The sequence below is a fragment of the Protobothrops mucrosquamatus genome, unplaced genomic scaffold (genome assembly GCF_001527695.2).
Source record: "Protobothrops mucrosquamatus isolate PMUCROS unplaced genomic scaffold, P.Mucros_1.0 scaffold13, whole genome shotgun sequence".
Taxonomy (NCBI): Eukaryota; Metazoa; Chordata; class Lepidosauria; order Squamata; family Viperidae; genus Protobothrops; species Protobothrops mucrosquamatus.
In genome coordinates this window covers 121,615-140,126 of record NW_015386400.1, presented here as the reverse complement: position 1 = coordinate 140,126, position 18,512 = coordinate 121,615, and the positions used below count along the sequence as shown (strand labels likewise).

The following is an 18,512-nucleotide window of genomic DNA, read 5'->3' as shown; positions in this document are numbered from 1 at the left end:
CATAATATTGTGGGTCTCACACTCTCACAATAGGTTTCCTTGGTCCTACAATGGATCATGAGCCCCAACAGACTCCTGCTCCTTTTCTTTCCCATTTTCTTATATTTGTGTTCTCTAAGGAACTACCAGCTAGCATTTACTTCCTCCTGACTCCTTAGTTCAGGGGTGTCAAACTGCTGGCCCACGGGCCGGATGCATCATAGCGAAATTGCGCCCACCCTATTGCCGGCAATGGCAAAAAAGTAGTGATACGTTGCGACACGTCATGTGACATTGCAAGTTTGACAATCCTGCTTTAGTTCTTCACTTCCTTTGAAGACAGAGGGGTGAATTCACCCTATGCTGACTTTCACCTGTTCTGTGATAGGGGTGGGCCAATACAACCCCAGAACACACTGCTATCCCGTTGCCCATAGAGTTGGAAAGAACTTAGAAACATTTGAAGAAACTTAGATTTGAAAGAGAAAGACCTTTGCAAAATGGCTTTTACATGTCTCCTTACAATGGCAATACAAACAACAAGTAGTTCAGGCAAAACTTTATTAAGAGGCAGTTTAGTCTTTATATAAAGCACAGACGTGCACTTGAATTATAGGATGTATCAGAAAGCAAAATATCAAACAATAAAAGACATTGGTCTGCCATGAAGATTTTGTTATGGGTTAGACATGAGAAAAGATAAACACCATTAAAATATGTTATGCTTATTTCTTTCAACACTTGCAACTTTACTATAATTAGGGACTTCAGAATACAACTGTTTTGTTTAGTTGATAGTCCCTGAAAGAGTTTTTGCACCTGGAAGGAAATTGCTTTGGCTCAAATGAAAAGCATGGTTTTCTAAACTTCATGTCACTTTGCCATGTCAGAATGCCAATAACACTTTTATTGTAAAACTAATAATAAAGCTTAAAATTTTACATAACAAAGAGAATGCAGAAAGGTGTTACATTGCTGTCTCTACATATTGTAAAGCACATTTTCACCTTTGAATCTGATGTTCTGTACAGCTCTGCTAGCAAGATATGATCACCATCTGAGCCAAGGCTATCTGCCATACTTCTCAACTTCCTGCTTTTATGGTTCCCAGTAGAAAGAAAAAAATAAACAGTTGGTTAAAAATCTTCAGTGGCATGACAAAAGAAACAATTTTGATTTTGAAGTTTATAGTAATATAAGCTTTTACTAACAGAGCACAGAGATAGATTAGTATAGGAGAAACAGATTTTGCTGTTTTTGTGCCATTACCTTTCCCCCATGTATTTTTCCTTGGCTCTTGTAAGACTCTTTTTATCAACTGTTGCTTTTGGAATTCTCCTGCTTGAAACTTCTGTGTATCATGTTGCCATAGTGTCTTCCTGAAAATCAATGTGGCAACCATCTATATTTTAGTAAGTAATCTTAATTTTAATGATGCATAGTATTATCTGAATAAATTTCCTTCACTTCTTGTTTTGAACCCTGCAACTCCTTCTAACCTAAAGCATTTTTCCTATTGATGAAAATGCTATATTTTGCATTAATTTTAACATTATATGTAAGAAGCATTTGAAGAAACTTACATCTGTTTTAATCTGTATGTAATTCTATATATAAAGCTTAGACCAATAGTTCCAATCCTGTGATTAGGAATGTTATAGTGGGCCAGACAACATCCTTGCCAAAATAACATTTTAAATGATTGAAAAATGACAAAGATCTTGGGAGACCATCCTATCTTGAAAGATTTGAACAAAAATATTAATGTCTATGATGATCGATTATTTATTATCTCACATGATTTCAGGTAACAACATTAAACATGTTATTTTTAAAATTAAGCTTATTTGAGACTCCTATGGAGGAGACAGGGAAAGACTGCCCTGCAGTGTGGTGGGTTTTAATGGTCTGCATAAATAAAAGATTGCTAGCCACTGGCAAAGAAATATTTAAATGTTTTATTTATAACTAGCTTTTCAACTATGATGTGTAAATCTGTTGGAAGAATTTTTTTTCTTTTGATTTGTTCCTTGCTCAGATCAAAACACCAGTTTCTGTAATTCAGAATTTATAAGTTTATTTAGCACTTAGGTCAAAAGCATTGAGCAACCCTCTTTTATGTTAAATTTGCACATACCTAATTCTAAAATTCTTAGGTTTAATTGCTCTAATAGCCTGATTAGTTTCTGTTCTAATTGGTACAGTTTTTCTCTGTTGCCTCATTCTTTCCTTATCTGTCTATGTCACTCTCTCATTTCTATATAGTGGCAAACCACTAACTTCTCTTCTAAAATCATGTTTGTTTAGCTTTTTAATAAGTACTTTCCAATATATCCAATATTTGCATACTTGAATTGTGGTTTCAATATTGCCAGAAAGGCACTAAGTGTTACCTTCAGGTGCATAACGTTTTTTTCCTACAAGCAGGCATTATTTATTTTTTTTAATCATAAAATATAAAACTGCTTACTTTTTTTAGATGAAATTTCCATTAGATTCATATTTCACACAAATTTTAGAATACTTTAGCTTTTCCATTACACCACTATGCTCACTATTGTTTCATTTCATCTCAAAGTTCAGTAAAATACTTTATTTTTGACTGGATTATATTTGAGTCTTTCTTTTTGGAAAGACAAAGAAGGTATTAATCCATTAATTTCTCACCACTAGCCTATGAGGCAGACTAGATTAAGTGTGATTTTGCTCCCATCCATTCTTAATTTTTAATCATAATCAACTGGCTCTCCAGAAAAAAGATGCCTCCTCTTGGTTTCTGATTTATGAAAAATAATGAATTTTAATCTTCATTCTAGAAAGCTTAGGAGTCAAAGAAGAACCTCAAAAAGTTAAAATAAAATGAATTGATTTCAGAAGGTAAAGTCTACACTGGAAAGCTTTAACTTCCTGATTAAAGAGGAAGTAAAAACAAATGAAATGTCTATGTTGGGTGGGAAATGTTTTAGGAGGAATGATGTATCTTCTGAATTCACAATCTTCTAACATACTTCTGTGGAAAGAAAAGTCTTCATCGTGGTCCAGTCCAAGCCGGGGATAAACAACATGGCGACTGCTTTAGAAAGAAGGTTGCAGTTTATTGAAGAGCCAGACAGAAAGATGGTCCTGGCAGGAAAGAGGAGAGAAAAGGGACTTAGCACATGTAGGGAGTAGGTTTTTATACTCTCTGGAGCCTTTTGTTTGGAGGTTATTTCCTGTTCCTGTTTGAGGCTTTGTATTTCCTGTGTCATGTATTTTGATCTGTGTCCCTTTGGCATCTGTGAGTTAATCCTATTATGTCCCAAAGGTCATATCCTGCTTCCCTGGTGCTGGGGCTAATGACTCTTAGAGTTTGGGTGAGGTATGCAGATTTTAGGTGTCTTTGTCTTCCTAAGCTTCTAGCTCCAACTTTCCTGATGATTTACATCTGCATCTGTACAGAACTGGCTTCTGCTTGGGGAAGGCAGACTTGGGGCTATTAAGAAAAATTGGGCATGCTTTTCTATCTCTTTAAGATCCTTGGAGGAAATATATTTTTCTGCCCTTTTTAATATTTCCTTCTCTGAGGGGCTGACTTCCCACACTTCTAACCTGAGGTAAAAAATTAAACCAGCCATGGAAGTGTCCTAAATCTTTTCCTTGCAGTGGAAGGTAAAAATACTGCAGGGAAAGAGCAGAGAAACATCAACACCTCTATTCTTAAATTATACCTTGACAATTTAGAAAAGGTGAAAGCAATCCAAATAACAGCTTAATCTGCCCATTGGTTTACAATACTTTATTTAACCTAAATTATTTTGGAGAAAAACAGATTGCAGTTGTTCTTGGTTAATAATAGTAATTTGGACTGAAATTTCCATGCTAAGTGATGCAGTTGTAAAGAGTGATGTCACATGACCACATTGCAATTCTAACATCCTCATTGCCCTTCTTAACTGAATCTCACCAGTTGTTAGGCAAGGACTCACCCTGATTCCCAGCTTGCTCCCTTCCACTCAGGAGCCTGGGTAAGGTAAGAGACTGTCTCCTCTTTATCTCTCCTACCTGCCTATCTCTCCCCATCTGTACCTTTTTGGCTACTCAGGACTCCACTGCCTGTGCTGCCCTCAGTTGCCCTTTTCCATCTTCTGCTGTTGATGAGGCATGCTCAGGCTGGTCTTGCTGCCCTGGTCAAATAGCACACAGCCTTCTTGTGAGGCTTTGGAAGGCTTCAAAACCTCATAAGAAGACTGCACATAATCTCAGGAAGAAGGCCTGGCACAGCTAGAAGATGTCTTACAAAGCGCCAGGCTGGGCACACTTCATCAGCAGCAGGATGAAGAAGACAAATTTGAAACTGAGTTTAAGCACAATAACCATTGTAATGAGTTTATTGGTGTTCATTCTAAAGGTATAACTGGAATGGAATTACCCAAGATGGAAAATAATATAAGTTTATCTGGAGATATAGCATACATCAAATACCAACATCCTGGTGGTGATTCTCCAGAAGTCCCAAGGCCAGTGAAGCAATTTGTAAAGGAAGATATTTTACCACAGAGTAAGGAGAAAACAATTGCTCGAGAGGCTTCATCAAAATTTGAAAGGGTTCCATCACATGTAAGAAGAACAAGATCTTCTCCATCATATGGTAGACGTCCAAGACGTGGACCATCACACAGAAGACGCCAACACATGGTAAATGTTATTGAAGATTCAGGTCCATTTGCAGACAAAGCCGTTCGCAGAAGTAAGTGGCAACAATCTATATGGCAAGAACATGTAGGGAAGAACTGATATAAAATTCTTTATATCAGGTTGGTAATGGAATGTATGTTACTTCAGGTTGGAAGATAAAAATCTTTTTATTTCTTCCCTTTAGATTCACCTTCCCAGGAATAGAATTGATTTTAGTAAACCTTATCCAACATTTTGTAATATTCCTTGTAATCTACAATAACAAAGATTATTCAGAGATAATGGGTATACTTTGAATTGGATGCATTCAATTCAATTGGCTGTAAATGGTCATACTAAAGTTCATGAAGTAACAGGAATTTGAACCATTCTGAATTTGAAATAATCGAAGTTCAGCTCTAAAGTAGCTGTTCTATACTTAAACTATCCAAAGTTACTATCAAACTTGAAAAGAGACATTTTGAATTTCAAAGTTAAAATTCAAAATGTTTGCACACCCCTAGTACGATTTTGCTTAATACTTAAATGGAATCTAGTTTAAGTTTATAACTACTCTTTGTTTCTGCTTACTTGCTTACCTAGCGATGAGAAGTGAACAGACCATTGCAGCAAGAAGGGGAAGGGTAAGAAGTTCAGGAAATAGAAAACTAGAAAGCCGCTCCATTCCCACATGCACATATTAGAGCAGGAGTGTCAAACTCAATTTCATTGAGGGCCGCATCAGCATTGCAGTTGCCCTCGGGGGGGACTGGGTGGGTGTGGCCAGGGTGGGTGTGGCCTACTGGATGGGCGTGGATGAAGTGGGTGTGGCCTACTGGGTGGACGTGGCCAGCTCTACATCGTTTGTGTCAAGGGTGCCTGTGGGGGCCTGGGCAGGAGTGGGACAGATCTGAGGGTCTCTGGCAGAAGGGGATGGGACCAGGGCAAGTGCCAAGGCATGGTCCACTGGAGGAGCCTCACTGATCCTCTCAGGTCATGCGGGGGGGGGGCTGGATAGTGGTGTGAGCTGCTGGGAGCCCTGGACAGCAGAGGTCAAACGCCCAGCCTGGCCCTCGAGCACCCGCGGCACCAAGCCCAGCCCCACTTCCTCAAGGAGGTGCCTAGCTGCACTTACCTCCTCCTCAAGGCTGCTGCTGCTGCTGTGCTTGCTCTTCTTACCCAGTTTGTTCATGATGGGTATGAGGGCAAAGTCAGAGGGAGGCCCATTCCCTCTCCATGGGAGGAGACCCGGCTTTGTATCCAAAGCTTTCTTAGCAATAGGATGGGAGACCCCCAGGATAGGCCAGGAGGAGGGGGCAAGGGGATGGTGAAAGGGCAGCAGGGCAGGACTAAGGCAGGATTTCCCTCAGACCCTCCCTCTCCTTCTTTTCTTCTTTCCTTCCTTCCTTCCTAAGTACAGAGTGGTGGGAAAATATTTGAGATGAGGGAGGGAGAAAAACAGGCCAGGGCCAAGGCAGTGGGGGCCGTTCCCTCATTGTTTCCAGAATGGCTTCGCAGGCCACATGAAACCACTTCGCGGGCCGCATCCGGCCCCCGGGCCTTGTGTTTGACATGTCTGCATTAGAGAATAGTAGAGATGTTTTTGTACCTTTGACAGTGCTGATTTCTTGACATTTATACTATGCAAACTTTGAATTCATTGTTTCCACACCTATTCCTTTTTCAGTATTTTTTTTGGGGGGGCAGTATCAGAAAGTGTATTTGCTAATATCAAGCCATTCTAGTAACTCATTCTTTATGATTCATGCTTTGCTATATGGCACACAAGCAATCGATCGAGGAAGTACAGAAAGTAGTTTATTGATGTTCAATCTCTGATATATATATACCCCTGGAATTTCACTAGAATGAAATTTTAATAATGTCTCTTTCATTTCCACTGCCAGCTGCAATGTTGTTTGGCAGCAGTCAAAGATTAATCCATTCATATCCCATCAACATTATTTTTTCATTTATGAAACAATTTCAAGAAACAACATAAGCCAAAAAAAGAAGATACAAAACATTTTGTTTTGAATTCAGAAAATGCTGTTGCTTGTTCTCAGCATTAATTAGTTTCTTTATGCAGAAAAAAATACAGATAGTCCTTGACTTACAGCTGTCCGTTTAGTAACTGTTTGAAGTTACAACGGCACTGAAAAATGTGACTTGTGACTATTTTTCACACATACAACCACTGCAGCATCACCTGATCAAAATTTGGTTGTTTGGCAACTGGTTCATATTTAGGAGGGTTGCAGTGTCTCAGTGTTACGTGGCCCCCTTTTGCAACCTTCCCATAAGCAAAGTCAATGGGGGACGCCAGATTCACTTAACCACCACGTTACTAACTTGACAACTGCAGTGACTCACTTAACAGCTATGGCAAGAAAGTTCATAAAATGGGGCAAAATTCACTTAACAAATGTCTCACTTGGCAACAGAAAATTTGGGCTCAATTGTGATCGCAAGTTGAGGACTACCTGTAATCAAATAAGTAAAAAAATAAAGAATATTTTAACCATTTTCCTGTGTTGTAAGTGGAAATTATGGGTTTAACAACATATTCCTCTTATGCATCTCAGCGAGTTACACCTATTTGCTACCCCTTAGTTCAGAGATCTTCAAACTTGGCCCTTTTATGACTTGTGGACTTCAACTCCCAGAATTCCTCAGCCAGCATGCCTAGCTGAGGAATTCTGGGAGTTGAAGTCCACAAGTCATAAAAGGGCCAAGTTTGAAGACCCCTGCCCTAGTTGATTCATAGGACTGATAATCATAGGAAGAAAACAACGGCAGAAACTTTGCTGCTCTTCATCTAAGAAAGTTGTTGAGCACACAGTTGTTCAGTGTCTGAAAAAGCAACTGAGGTATATTACATTTGAAAGGAATAACCTATGGCAGTGATGGCGAACCTTTTAGAGACCGAGTGCCCAAAAATTGGCCCCATCCCCGATCCACCACCCCTGCCTGCCCCCGCTCTGCCCCCCGCCCCACCTGCCCACAGGACCACTCACCGCCTCCAGGGCCCACCGCAGATTGCCCAGGCAGCCCAGCAGTGCTATGGTGGCCACACCCTCTGCCCGCACCCTGCAGCATCAACTGCATGATGGGATGTGAGGGCAGAGTCTTGACTACGCTGCCTGGCTGCCATGTCCTTGGCTGTGCTATTCCGTGTGGGCCACGCTCGGGGGCGAGTCTCTTTCAGGGGGGCTGCTGGAGATGAGGGGGTCGCAGGGGGAGGCAAGGCTGGGGCAAGGCTCGGGGGCGAGTCTCTTTCAGGGGGCTGCTGGAGATGAGGGGGTCGCGGGGGGAGGCAAGGCTGGGGCAACGACACGTGTGCCCACAGAGAGGGCTCCAAGTGCCGCCTCTGACACCCGTGCCATAGGTTCGCCACCACTGACCTATGGGAACAAAAGAGGTTCTTATTTACATTATCTAACCTTACATATTTGGTAAACTGAATAATCCATGGATTTATTAAAATGGTGCCATTTTTGCTTTCTGGATACCTTTTAACTTCCAGACAAAACTTGATTGCCTGATTTGTTTTAAATATATAATCTGAAATTATTTTTGTTTCCTTAGCCTTTCTTTGGAAATTATATCTCATGTTGGCATTTCAACTGGGTTATACTGATGCTATAATATGTATGTTCATCTACTGGTAAGTGTGCTTTATTGCAGCTGTCATCAATTTGGTGCCGTCAGGATATGTTGGGGCAATAACTCTCACGGGTACCTAAATTTAGCAGCAACTGGTTCCAACAATAATGCAGTATAATATTCAACTCATCCCATTACATGTGAGCTCCTAAATACTGCACACCATCGAAAAAACAGTGTTTTGCTTGCAGCCAAATATGCCACTTGCGGTGTGCAGGAGATCTATCACATGGATAGATCTGGTCACATCAGATGCCTTGAATGGTTGAGGGTTGTGTATATTTTTGATATTATCTGCTACATTGCAGAAGGTGCATTTTCTCCCAGCCTTCAATTGTTCCAAGCGGCATGCTCTTAGCCAATTGTTTCCTAATCTTTGACATGTGGAAATCTAATCTTTTCATCCTTTTCTCATTTTCTCTTCCCCCGTGTTATATTTCATTTTAGTGGATTCAAGTATTTCTCCTCTTACTGTGAGGGGAAAACACCCTCTGCAAATAATAAGGTGCAACTTAGGAAAAGATAAACAAGTTCACATGAAGCAAAGTGACTAATAAAGTTATTCATTATAGAACTTTCATGTTTTCTAGGATTTGAATAATGGGGGGGGAGGAATCAAATGTCTCCTGTTCCTTGTCTTTCCACAATGTTCACTGCTTGAATTGCATCTGGGACACAAGGTCTATTATTCAGGTGATATAAAGAATTATGTGCTAAATAGTTTATTCCATTGTTCACAAAGTAACAAAGGTAAATACATTTTCACTAGAATAACAGAATAATAGAGGTGGAAGGGATCTTGGAGGTCTTCTAGCCCAATCCCCTGCTCAAGCAAGAAACCCTTTACCATGTCAGACAAATGTTGTCCAATCTCTTCTTAAAAACCTTCAGTGCTGGAGCACCCACAAATTACCCAAAAATTATGGATGTCAAATTTTGATTTGAAATACAATTTTAAATGCAGAAAAATGTTCAGTTATACAGAAAGCACCATTTAAATATACATAATGGACTTATGCAAAATCTACACTTACAAATTTATATCTGACAGTTTTTCTTCTCTGTCTGGTTAAAAATTATATTCTGCTACTAAACAATTGCTTTGTATGGGCAGCTGATTTTTGTTTTCTTTGGATGGAAAAAAAAATCCAACCTATCTTACAGGGCTACTGTTATGGGAAAAAGTAGGAAGAGCATTACACACACACACACACACACACACCACCTTTCGTTGACACAGAGGTAGATTTTTTTAAAAAAGTAATTTCTCCTATATAATTATTTAAAATATAATAATTGTAAAATGTTTTCTGTAAATTAAGCTCCTGATGATTAACATGCTTTCTGTTGTTTTATTGCATTTTGAACCTCATTATTTTTAATATTGTTTTGATCCCTAAATATAAAAAGGTGAGATGGAAGTATTTTAAAATTAATTGAATAAATTACTAATTAATTCCATTGTATCCTTTCTGTAACTATATTTGAATTTTTTTGGTCTAGGAAGTACCTTAAAATATGGGTTCGGAGAAGACCATGGTTTTGCTATTCTCTCTTGTAAGTATTATATATGCAACTGTCAATTATTAAAATCTGCTCCTTAGTAAATATGTATTATTTCATAGAAAAACTTTAAAAAAAACAATATCCCTGAACAAGCAAACCAACAACTTGTAGTACCAATTGTATCTGCAGTCTGTAGGCTAAGAAACATTATTTAATAATATTAAGCAAATATATTGTATGTTTGATATAAGATGATCACCTATCTAAAATTTCATCAGAGTGTTTTTGATTATTATGAAAATAATCAGAGAGAAGTGGTATGCTCAGTAAATTGGATTGCAAGGTAAAGTCATCTTGCGTTAGCTCAATGTCAGGAGATTCTACCCACATTATTTTATTGGTAGCAATATGGAAGGGATTTGCATTTTTTTCCCAAATGTATTTTTTACTTCCAGTCTAACCTACAACTCTAATTACAGGAGGCCATCCACCCAAGTTCTAAGTATGTAGAGTCAGTCCTGCTTAGCCTCAAAAATTAGCCAAGGTCAATTTGGTGCAGAATTAAATTAACCTTTTAGTTGAGTTATAATACAGAGATATTCTTATAATAATCACGATAGAGTTCTAATACCATAATGAGATAAAATCTCTGTCTTATTGAGATTTTAAAAATGGATGCCAGTCTGCTAACCAAAATGAGCAAGGGGTGATTCTACTCATCTGTCAAGCTTTCATGTCCTCCAAATCTACCATGGAAACTCAGTCAAGTCATTGGGGCTGTATGTGTGAGTTTGAAAAGTGTCCTTTCAAATTTCCACTGAGAGAAGCAGTTCTATTTATAGGAAACCTGCATAAATTAATAATCCAATAATGTTAGACTGAAATTTGGAACTGATGTTTGCTCTTTGAGAAATTGTGTGTTTACTGTAATATCTTAAGCTTCATCACTGCATTTTTAAAAAAAGAAATTTAAAGATCTATTCAGTTTATATTGTTTTCCTTCAAAGGCATTTTATTGGATTATTAAATGTAAATATGGTTTTATCTATAATTATTTATTGAATGTTAATTTTTTATTATATCAATTGTAAGATAACAACAGGGCATTTTAAACTATGATAGTAGTATGTTTATCTGTTTTTTAGACCAGCAATCCTGCTAATTGTTATTGCCTTAGCGTGCTGTGATCAAGCCCGAAGAAAATTTCCTTTGAATGTCATTTTATTAGCATTATTTGTAAGTATCTCTTGAAAGTAATGGTCTATATTAATGATATTTTAATATCAGTTTATTATATACAGTATGTCATTGCTACCTTTTGCTGCACCTAGGCTCTGCAATACTTTATAATTTGAATAATGTGCTACTTGGCTTTTACAGTAAACATGAAGACAGATAGAACTGTCTATTTTCCATTCCAGACTGAAATATGCTGGACCAGAATTTCTGCCAATATCGCCCCAGGTCCCAGCCAGCTTGGCTAATGTGGTATCAGGATGGAGAAAGCTAATCTAATTCATATAAAGTTCAAAACAATAAAAGTCTGTACTTCCTATCCTACAGCTATTTTCGCCCCCAATATAAGTTTTGAGGAAATGCTGTTTCATCCCCATATTGCATATAATAGTAATTATGAATATGCAGTGTGTTGGCATAAACAGCCCGAGAACTTTCATTAAAGTTGTCAAGCTGAATTGGTTAAAAAAAAATTTTCTGCCATAATTGGTTTTTACTCTAGCATGTTGTAAATTATATAACTCATCATGATCTTAATACTTATGCTAGATACTTAGTTAGCTACCCCAGAGTCATATCTTAATTACTAATAGGTCACAAATCACTTCAAATTATTTTTGTTTACTATTAGTGGTGCATAAGGATAACTGCATTTTATAAATGATTGCATCTAGGAATGCACCTGAAACATACAATAACTATGAGTATTTGACTCTGTTGTTGTTTGCACTTTTTCAAGTGAATAATAACAAAATAACAGAGTTGGAAGGGACTTTGGAAATTTTCTAGTCCAACCCCTGGGTATACCATTCCAGACAAATGACTGCCCAATCTCTTCTTAAAAATCTCCAAGGATGGAGTACCCACAATTTCTGGAGGCAAGCTGTTCCACTGATTAATTGTTCTGATTCTCAGGAAATTTCTCCTTAGTTCTAGGTTGGAATTCTGTTTGATAAGCTTTTATTTGTTACTTCTTGTCCTGTTGTCAGGTGCTTTGGAGAATAGGTTGACCCCCTCTTCTCTGTGACAGCGCCTCAAATATTGAAAGACTGCTATCATGTCATCCCTAGTCCTTCTCTTTGTTAGGCGAGACCTACTTAGTTTGCAACTAAGTGTTTTAGCCTCCAGCCCCTAATCATCTTTATTGCTCTTCTCTGCATTCTTTCCAGAATCTCAACATTTTTTTGGACTGTGGTGACCAAAATTGGATGCAGTATTTCAAGTGTGATCTTACCAAAGGAGTATATAGCAGTACTAATACTTCACCTGATCTTGATATTATCTCTCTGTTGATGCAGCCTAGGACTACGTTGGTTCTTTTGGCAGCTGCAGCACACTGCTGACTCATACTTATGTGGTTATCCACTAGGACTGCTAGATCCCTTTCAGAATTATTGCTGTTGAGCCAGCAGTGTTATTCTATATCTGTACAAGTGGGTTTTCTTGCCCAAGTGTAAAATCTTACTTTTTTCACCACTGAATTGCACTTTGTTGAATAGGACTCAGTATTCATGTCTGTCAAGATTCTTCTAAAACATTGGTTTTTCCCTCCATCTGCACATTTATAACTTCCCATTATGTTCCCTCATCTGAATCATTTTAATAAGTATATCTCTTTTTAGTTTAACATAATTTTACAAAACATACCTATACAAATATTGTTAAGTACGTAGGGTTTTTTGGCTGGGAATTTATATGTAAAAATTCTATATGGTAGAACGAATTATAGTTTTTTTTCTGAATTGGAAAATGAAGAACTTCCTTCAGGAACAAATACAAAAAAAGATATTATGTAAGATAATAGTAATAATACATAAGTAATGTAATAAAAGTTATTTTTATTTTTAGACAATCCTTATGGGTACATGGCTTGGATCCATTGATGCGTAAGTTGTTAATGAATAAATTGAATTGCATTGTGTTGATGTGGTTATGAATGTCATAGAAATATTTGTGTGTTCTTGGGTTTTAGTTTCTTCGATGCAGACACTTTGATGTGGACTGTTGGTTCTACTTCATTAGTGACATTGGGACTGTATTTTTTTGCTCTTCAGACAAAAGTAAGCAGTCACTGTTTAAATGTCCTACAGAACTATTTGAGATATGAACAATTAAATCACAATTAAAAATCAGGTATGTTCTGTCTCTTGAACTACAGTGCATTCAGAAAGTATTCAGACCCCACTTCATGTCTGTCAATTTTGTTATACTGCAGCCTGATTCTATAGTTGTTGAAATTCATTTTTTTTCATTAATCTACACTCAGTACCCCTTAATGATGAAGTGAAAACAGAATTTTAGAAATGTCTAAGAGTGAATAAAGAGGTTCCTATATTGTCTTGCCAATATAGTGTCTTAATTTCTACAGCAGGAATGTCAATGGGCCTTAAACTATAACTTATACAACAAAAATAATATTTATAGTGCATTGGACACTATTAAAGGTCTCAGAAAAGGATTCTCTAAGTTTTGGGAGAAAGTAGTGGAATATATAAATGTGAATGTGTAATAAAAGGTAACATTTGCAGAGAATAATATTTTCTTGAATCGCATTCCCAGCACATGGAACTTGACAACTGGGTAACGCAAATAGAGTCTCTGTGTCTTTATTATAGCTAGAAGAGTGACATTCAGTTCCATTTACTCAGTGGATTGGAGACCTGGTTATACTTGCTACTTATGAGCTGTTTGGCTATAGACGTGGAGTTTGTACGGATAAGTATAATAAAATATGGGACTCATCTATTCAAAATATAGGTTAAAAATTACAAGTTATTATACATTAGAAACACACCCGCGCACATATGTGTATACACACACACACACACACACACATATATATATGCATGTTTGCATTAGATAATTATATGTAGAATTGTAATTATATACTGTTAATCATTGTAATGTCATATTTTTTTCTATTATATTTTTAATATACTTTTTAAGCACCATTATGTAATTTTTAAATAATCTATATGCCTTTGTTTTTGTTTCTTTTGTTTTTCCTTTTCCTATTTTTTAAAAGCAATAAAAATAAATATCACTAATCTGCATTTTTATAGTAAGGTTATTAAATATTACAATTACAAGAATAAAAACTAGTATGGTCAAAAGGTTGTTGAACAAGTAGCCGTTAAGTGAGGTGTTTGTCTATATTTTGAAAAATAACAAAAACAAAATTTTAAAAATTATTTCAATAGAAATGTTTGGATTCATCTTTTCCTGAAGTATATTTATTAGTATTAAAATAAACTGTAAATTCTGAGGGTTGAATCAAAGGAAAGACTACTATATAGTGGAACTACAGAGAAAGGAAAGCATCCAAGATATAAAGTGGCATAGAAGATTTTTATTAAGACTGTTTAGTTATTATTGGTCCCAAAGCAATGGATGGGATCCTTGGGGATGTCAATTTAGCCATCTGTTTTAGATCTGTGTCGCTCCTGGTTGGTTAAAGCTTTCTGAGAAACATGTAATCGGATCCAAAAAGAGGTGACTTCATCTCTGAGGCAATGATACTGGCCCTTCTTCCTCAAGAAACCATCATTGGACCGACAAGGAACATATCTCTGGTGGGTTTAGAGCTTTGAGAGATTCGGAAGAGCTTTAAATCCACCGGAGACATGCTTCTTATGAGAAGCAACTGTCTAGTGCACTTGTGGAAAGTCCTGTCTTTCTCTGACCCACTCACCTGCTCTTCATTCGGCTGTGGTTTTGGGCACCACTCTTAATGGAGCTGTCTTGCGTTCCTCATTTCTTCCCTGGAAGTTGCCTTTTATAAGGTGCTGAAGGCTTGATTCTTCCACCTTAGTGAAATGATTGTGTATGTGTGAGTCATCCGTCATTCCAGGTACAATGTTCTGTTTCAATTTTGTATTGAGTTGACTGCCATATAAATTTAAGAAATAAAAATTTAGCAGAGATACTAAGTTTGGTAGGGACTCCAGTATATTTGTTAATAAACCAATTATGAAAATGTTGTGATAAGTATGAAATGGGATTACTTAGAATTTTTCCTTGTATGCATCATGTTATTCAAATATTCTAGGTCCTAATATTTGTGAGATGACAAAAATATGTTGATTCTATTGTTGCTTCTCTTCAGTGGCAACTTACCATCACAAATGGAATATTGCTAGTCCTGTTGTTTTCATTAACCATTACTGGAGTTCTTTGTATCTTCATGCAATCACAAGTAAGTGAAGTACTTTCATTTTTTTGGTCTCACAACTTTTTTGTTCTACCTATTTGATTCTTAATTTCATAAACTGTTTCCTATCTTGTTAAAGGTTAAGGAAGAATGCAACTATAATCATTTTAGTTTTTATACTGTAATTATGGTTGCAAATACTTTTAATTCTGCTAAATCAGCCTTTGGTTTTCCAAATTCAGCTGAGCTCAATCATGTGGAGTTTCCTGGTACAGTGGTATATATGGCACTGTCTTTTCAATGCAATTGGAGGCAAATTTTGATGATTTTGTTTGGCTGGAAGACTAGTTATAGTTTCATTAGAAGTATAGCATTTAACTTTTATATGTGGAATTTTTACTGAAAGCATATGAGACACTTCACAAAAGGTAAACATATTTGGGGAAAAGCAAGAACTGGCAAGCAGGTAAATGTATAATGCCAAAAATAGTTTAATGCTAGCTCTCTAGCAAAAAGAAAGAACCTGTGGAGCAACACTCTACATCAAATAGACAGAAGGGTGAGCCCAATATGGCATATTTTTGGAATAAATGAAGTGCTCACATGCAAAAGATGGGCCAGGAAGGGGCACAGCTAGCATGCAACTTCATATAAACAAATTATCTGGATAAGAAGTCCTATCATGGTAAATTAATTGTTAACTCCCAAAGGGGTAGATACAGCATATGAAGAACGTCACCACAAATCTCAATTTAGGACCAATTTAGTGAAGTGTTGTCCTATTTTACCCTTACACAGCGTTCCAATGAAGAAGGGTGGAAACATCTGAAGGTATCAAACCATCAAGAAAGGATGGTACAAAAACAGTCATTACCACAGGGCCCTCATCCAGTTTTCCCCTGAAGTATTAGGACATGTTTGCAGAGCAGACATAGATCATTGGTTCTGTTCATTTTAAAAGCAAAAGAATAGTACAATTCTTAGACAACTAGCTTCAACTTGAGTCTATGTCAAATCTTTAACCCAAGGAAAATACTTGCCTTCTAGGGAATGGACAGCAAATCATATGGATACTACTAAGTTTTAAGGAACCCTAATTACTTTTGTTCCTGCTTAATTCTAATTCAAAATTCTTATTTTGCAGTTGACAGAAGTATTTTATTCTGGTGTTGGAACACTTCTTTTTGGCATAGTAAGTCTTTAACTTAAATTAGCTACAGATCGAATCTATACCACATAGAGCAGTGATGGCGAACCTTTTAGAAACCGAGTGCCCAAAAACCGCCCCACCCCTCCCGCCCACTCCCACCTGCTCCATCCACCCCCGCCTGCCCACAGGGCCACCCACTGCCTCCACAGCCTGCCACAGATCACTCAGGCGGCCCGGCAGTGCCATGGTGGCCACGCCCTCCACCCGTGCCCCGCAGCATCATCTACGCACAAGGTATGAGGGTGGAGTCTTGTCCCTGCTGCCCGGCTGCCATTCCTTGGTTGCGTTGCTGTGTGCGTGCCGCACCCGGTAATGACTCTCCTCCGGGGAGGCTGCTGGTGAGGAGGGGGCCGTGGGGAGAGTCGGGGCTGGGGTGACAACGGCATGCGTGCGTGCCCATAGAGAGGGCTCCGAGTGCCACCTCTGGCACGCGTGCCATAAGTTCGCCACCACTGACATAGAGTGAGAGGCAAACAGCACTATGCAAAACTGAAACTCATTACAGCTTATTTCTGTAAAAAAAATGTGTCTTAAATGATCATCTGAATTAGGTCATCAAAATTTATGACCATGTCTGTTGTGCTTACTTTCTAATGAGTTTATTTTCAATATAAACCTTAAGATGATATCATTGTATTAGAAGTTCTAACAATAATTACGACAAAAAGGGATTGTTTTTATTAATAGAGAGCTTTACCGCATTAAAATATTAAGATCACTTAACTAGATCTTTGAAGATTAAGATGATAAAAACAGTTAATTATGCAAACTGTTATGCTAGGTAATTGCTTTTAAAATAAATTATATCTTCTGTGAGAAGTGAGAGGAAGATTTAGTAACTTAAATGCAATAACTGCATTTTTCTTTTCTTTTTTAAAAGTACCTATTGGTCGACACACAACTAATGCTGGGAAAGAAGCATCATTATCGCCTGAATCCAGATGAATATGTATTTGCAGTATTGAATGTCTACATTGATATTCTCAATCTGTTTTTATTTATTTTGAGATTTGTTGGTTTCATGAAGTGAACAGTATGCTATGTAGATTGAATAAAGAAGATTATACAAAAGTAATGGTTTCAAGAGAACTTCCAGACAGAAAAAAAATAGAACTTATGAAACATTTATAGAATTTATGCCATAATAACACTACAAAAATTTGAACCGAACAAATATAATTCACATAGAGTTAGTCCTTGGTTGATTACCATTTATTCAGCTAGTCCCCAAAGTTATGGCTGATGCAGCAGTAACATGATACAAATTCAGCCATTTAACAACCTCTACATGTTTACAACTTCAGGGGCATTTCAGCTCTCCCACCCATCTCTCCTCCTTAGTCTTTTTTTACTATCCTGCTCAATGGCACTTCTTGCTGGTGCTGGCAGGGGTGGGGATGAATTGAGTTTTGCACAGTGGCATAGGGAGTGCTGCCTCAAGCCATAGCCAACAGCCCTCCCTATGCCACTGTGCAAAACTCAACTCATCCCCATAGGGAGGGCTGTTGGCTGTGGCTTGAGACAGTACTCCCCAGTGGCAGTGGTGGTGTGCTGGAGCGGACATAAAGGCCCAGGAATGGTGGTGGCTAATTGAAGGTCCCAGTGCTGCCACCACCAAGGAGTGCTATTATACAGGTGGCAGAGATGGGGGAAAGATAGGCAGATGGGGGAAGCTGAAGAGGAGGAACTCCCTTACTTCACCAAGGTTGGAGGCTGACAGGGACTAAGCTGGGAATGGCTTGGCTTGATTTGGCTCCTCACCTAAGGATCAGTGTCAGGGACTGAATCAGGGACTGAAATTGTGAAATTGCACTTTTCAACTGCATCACTTAGACCGAAATTCTGGTCTCAAATACCCATATCAACCAAGGACTACCTGCAAATGTAGTATCCACATATATATAATATTTCCGAAAGACTTAAGACATTTTATAATCTAACATTAGAATAAAGGTTGACACCAACTTTATTCATTTATCCTTCTTATAATGTTTATTAGATCTGTTAACAATAAACATTTCAAATGAATGAGTGATTGATACTTCAGGGCAAATTTGCACTTCAATCAGTATTCCTTTCTGGTTTCAGTTTAAAAAATGCACAAGTAACTGA

The 18,512-nt window shown here is 37.7% G+C and overlaps 1 protein-coding gene across 1 annotated transcript; it reads left to right on the top strand.

Annotated features, from left to right (window-relative positions):
* Window positions 1-1,374: 1,374 nt before the first annotated feature.
* Window positions 1,375-17,814, top strand: LOC114922239 (protein lifeguard 1-like). Its single transcript, XM_029283084.1, has 11 exons — window positions 1,375-1,391; window positions 4,367-4,705; window positions 8,221-8,299; window positions 9,802-9,855; window positions 10,950-11,040; window positions 12,889-12,926; window positions 13,013-13,100; window positions 15,146-15,235; window positions 15,330-15,467; window positions 16,335-16,382; window positions 17,281-17,814. The coding sequence occupies exons 2-11, from the start codon at window positions 4,378-4,380 to the stop codon at window positions 17,428-17,430; spliced, it is 1,104 nt and encodes a 367-aa protein (XP_029138917.1). The 5' UTR covers window positions 1,375-1,391; window positions 4,367-4,377; the 3' UTR covers window positions 17,431-17,814.
* Window positions 17,815-18,512: the final 698 nt, after the last annotated feature.

Coding starts and splice junctions, on each gene's coding strand:
- LOC114922239 (XM_029283084.1), top strand. CDS start 4,378: ATGGAATTACCCAAGATGGAAAATAATATAAGTTTATCTGGAGATATA. Junction 9,856..10,949: donor TGGTTTTGCTATTCTCTCTT/GTAAGTATTATA, acceptor TCTGTTTTTTAG/ACCAGCAATCCTGCTAATTG. Junction 13,101..15,145: donor TTTTTGCTCTTCAGACAAAA/GTAAGCAGTCAC, acceptor GCTTCTCTTCAG/TGGCAACTTACCATCACAAA.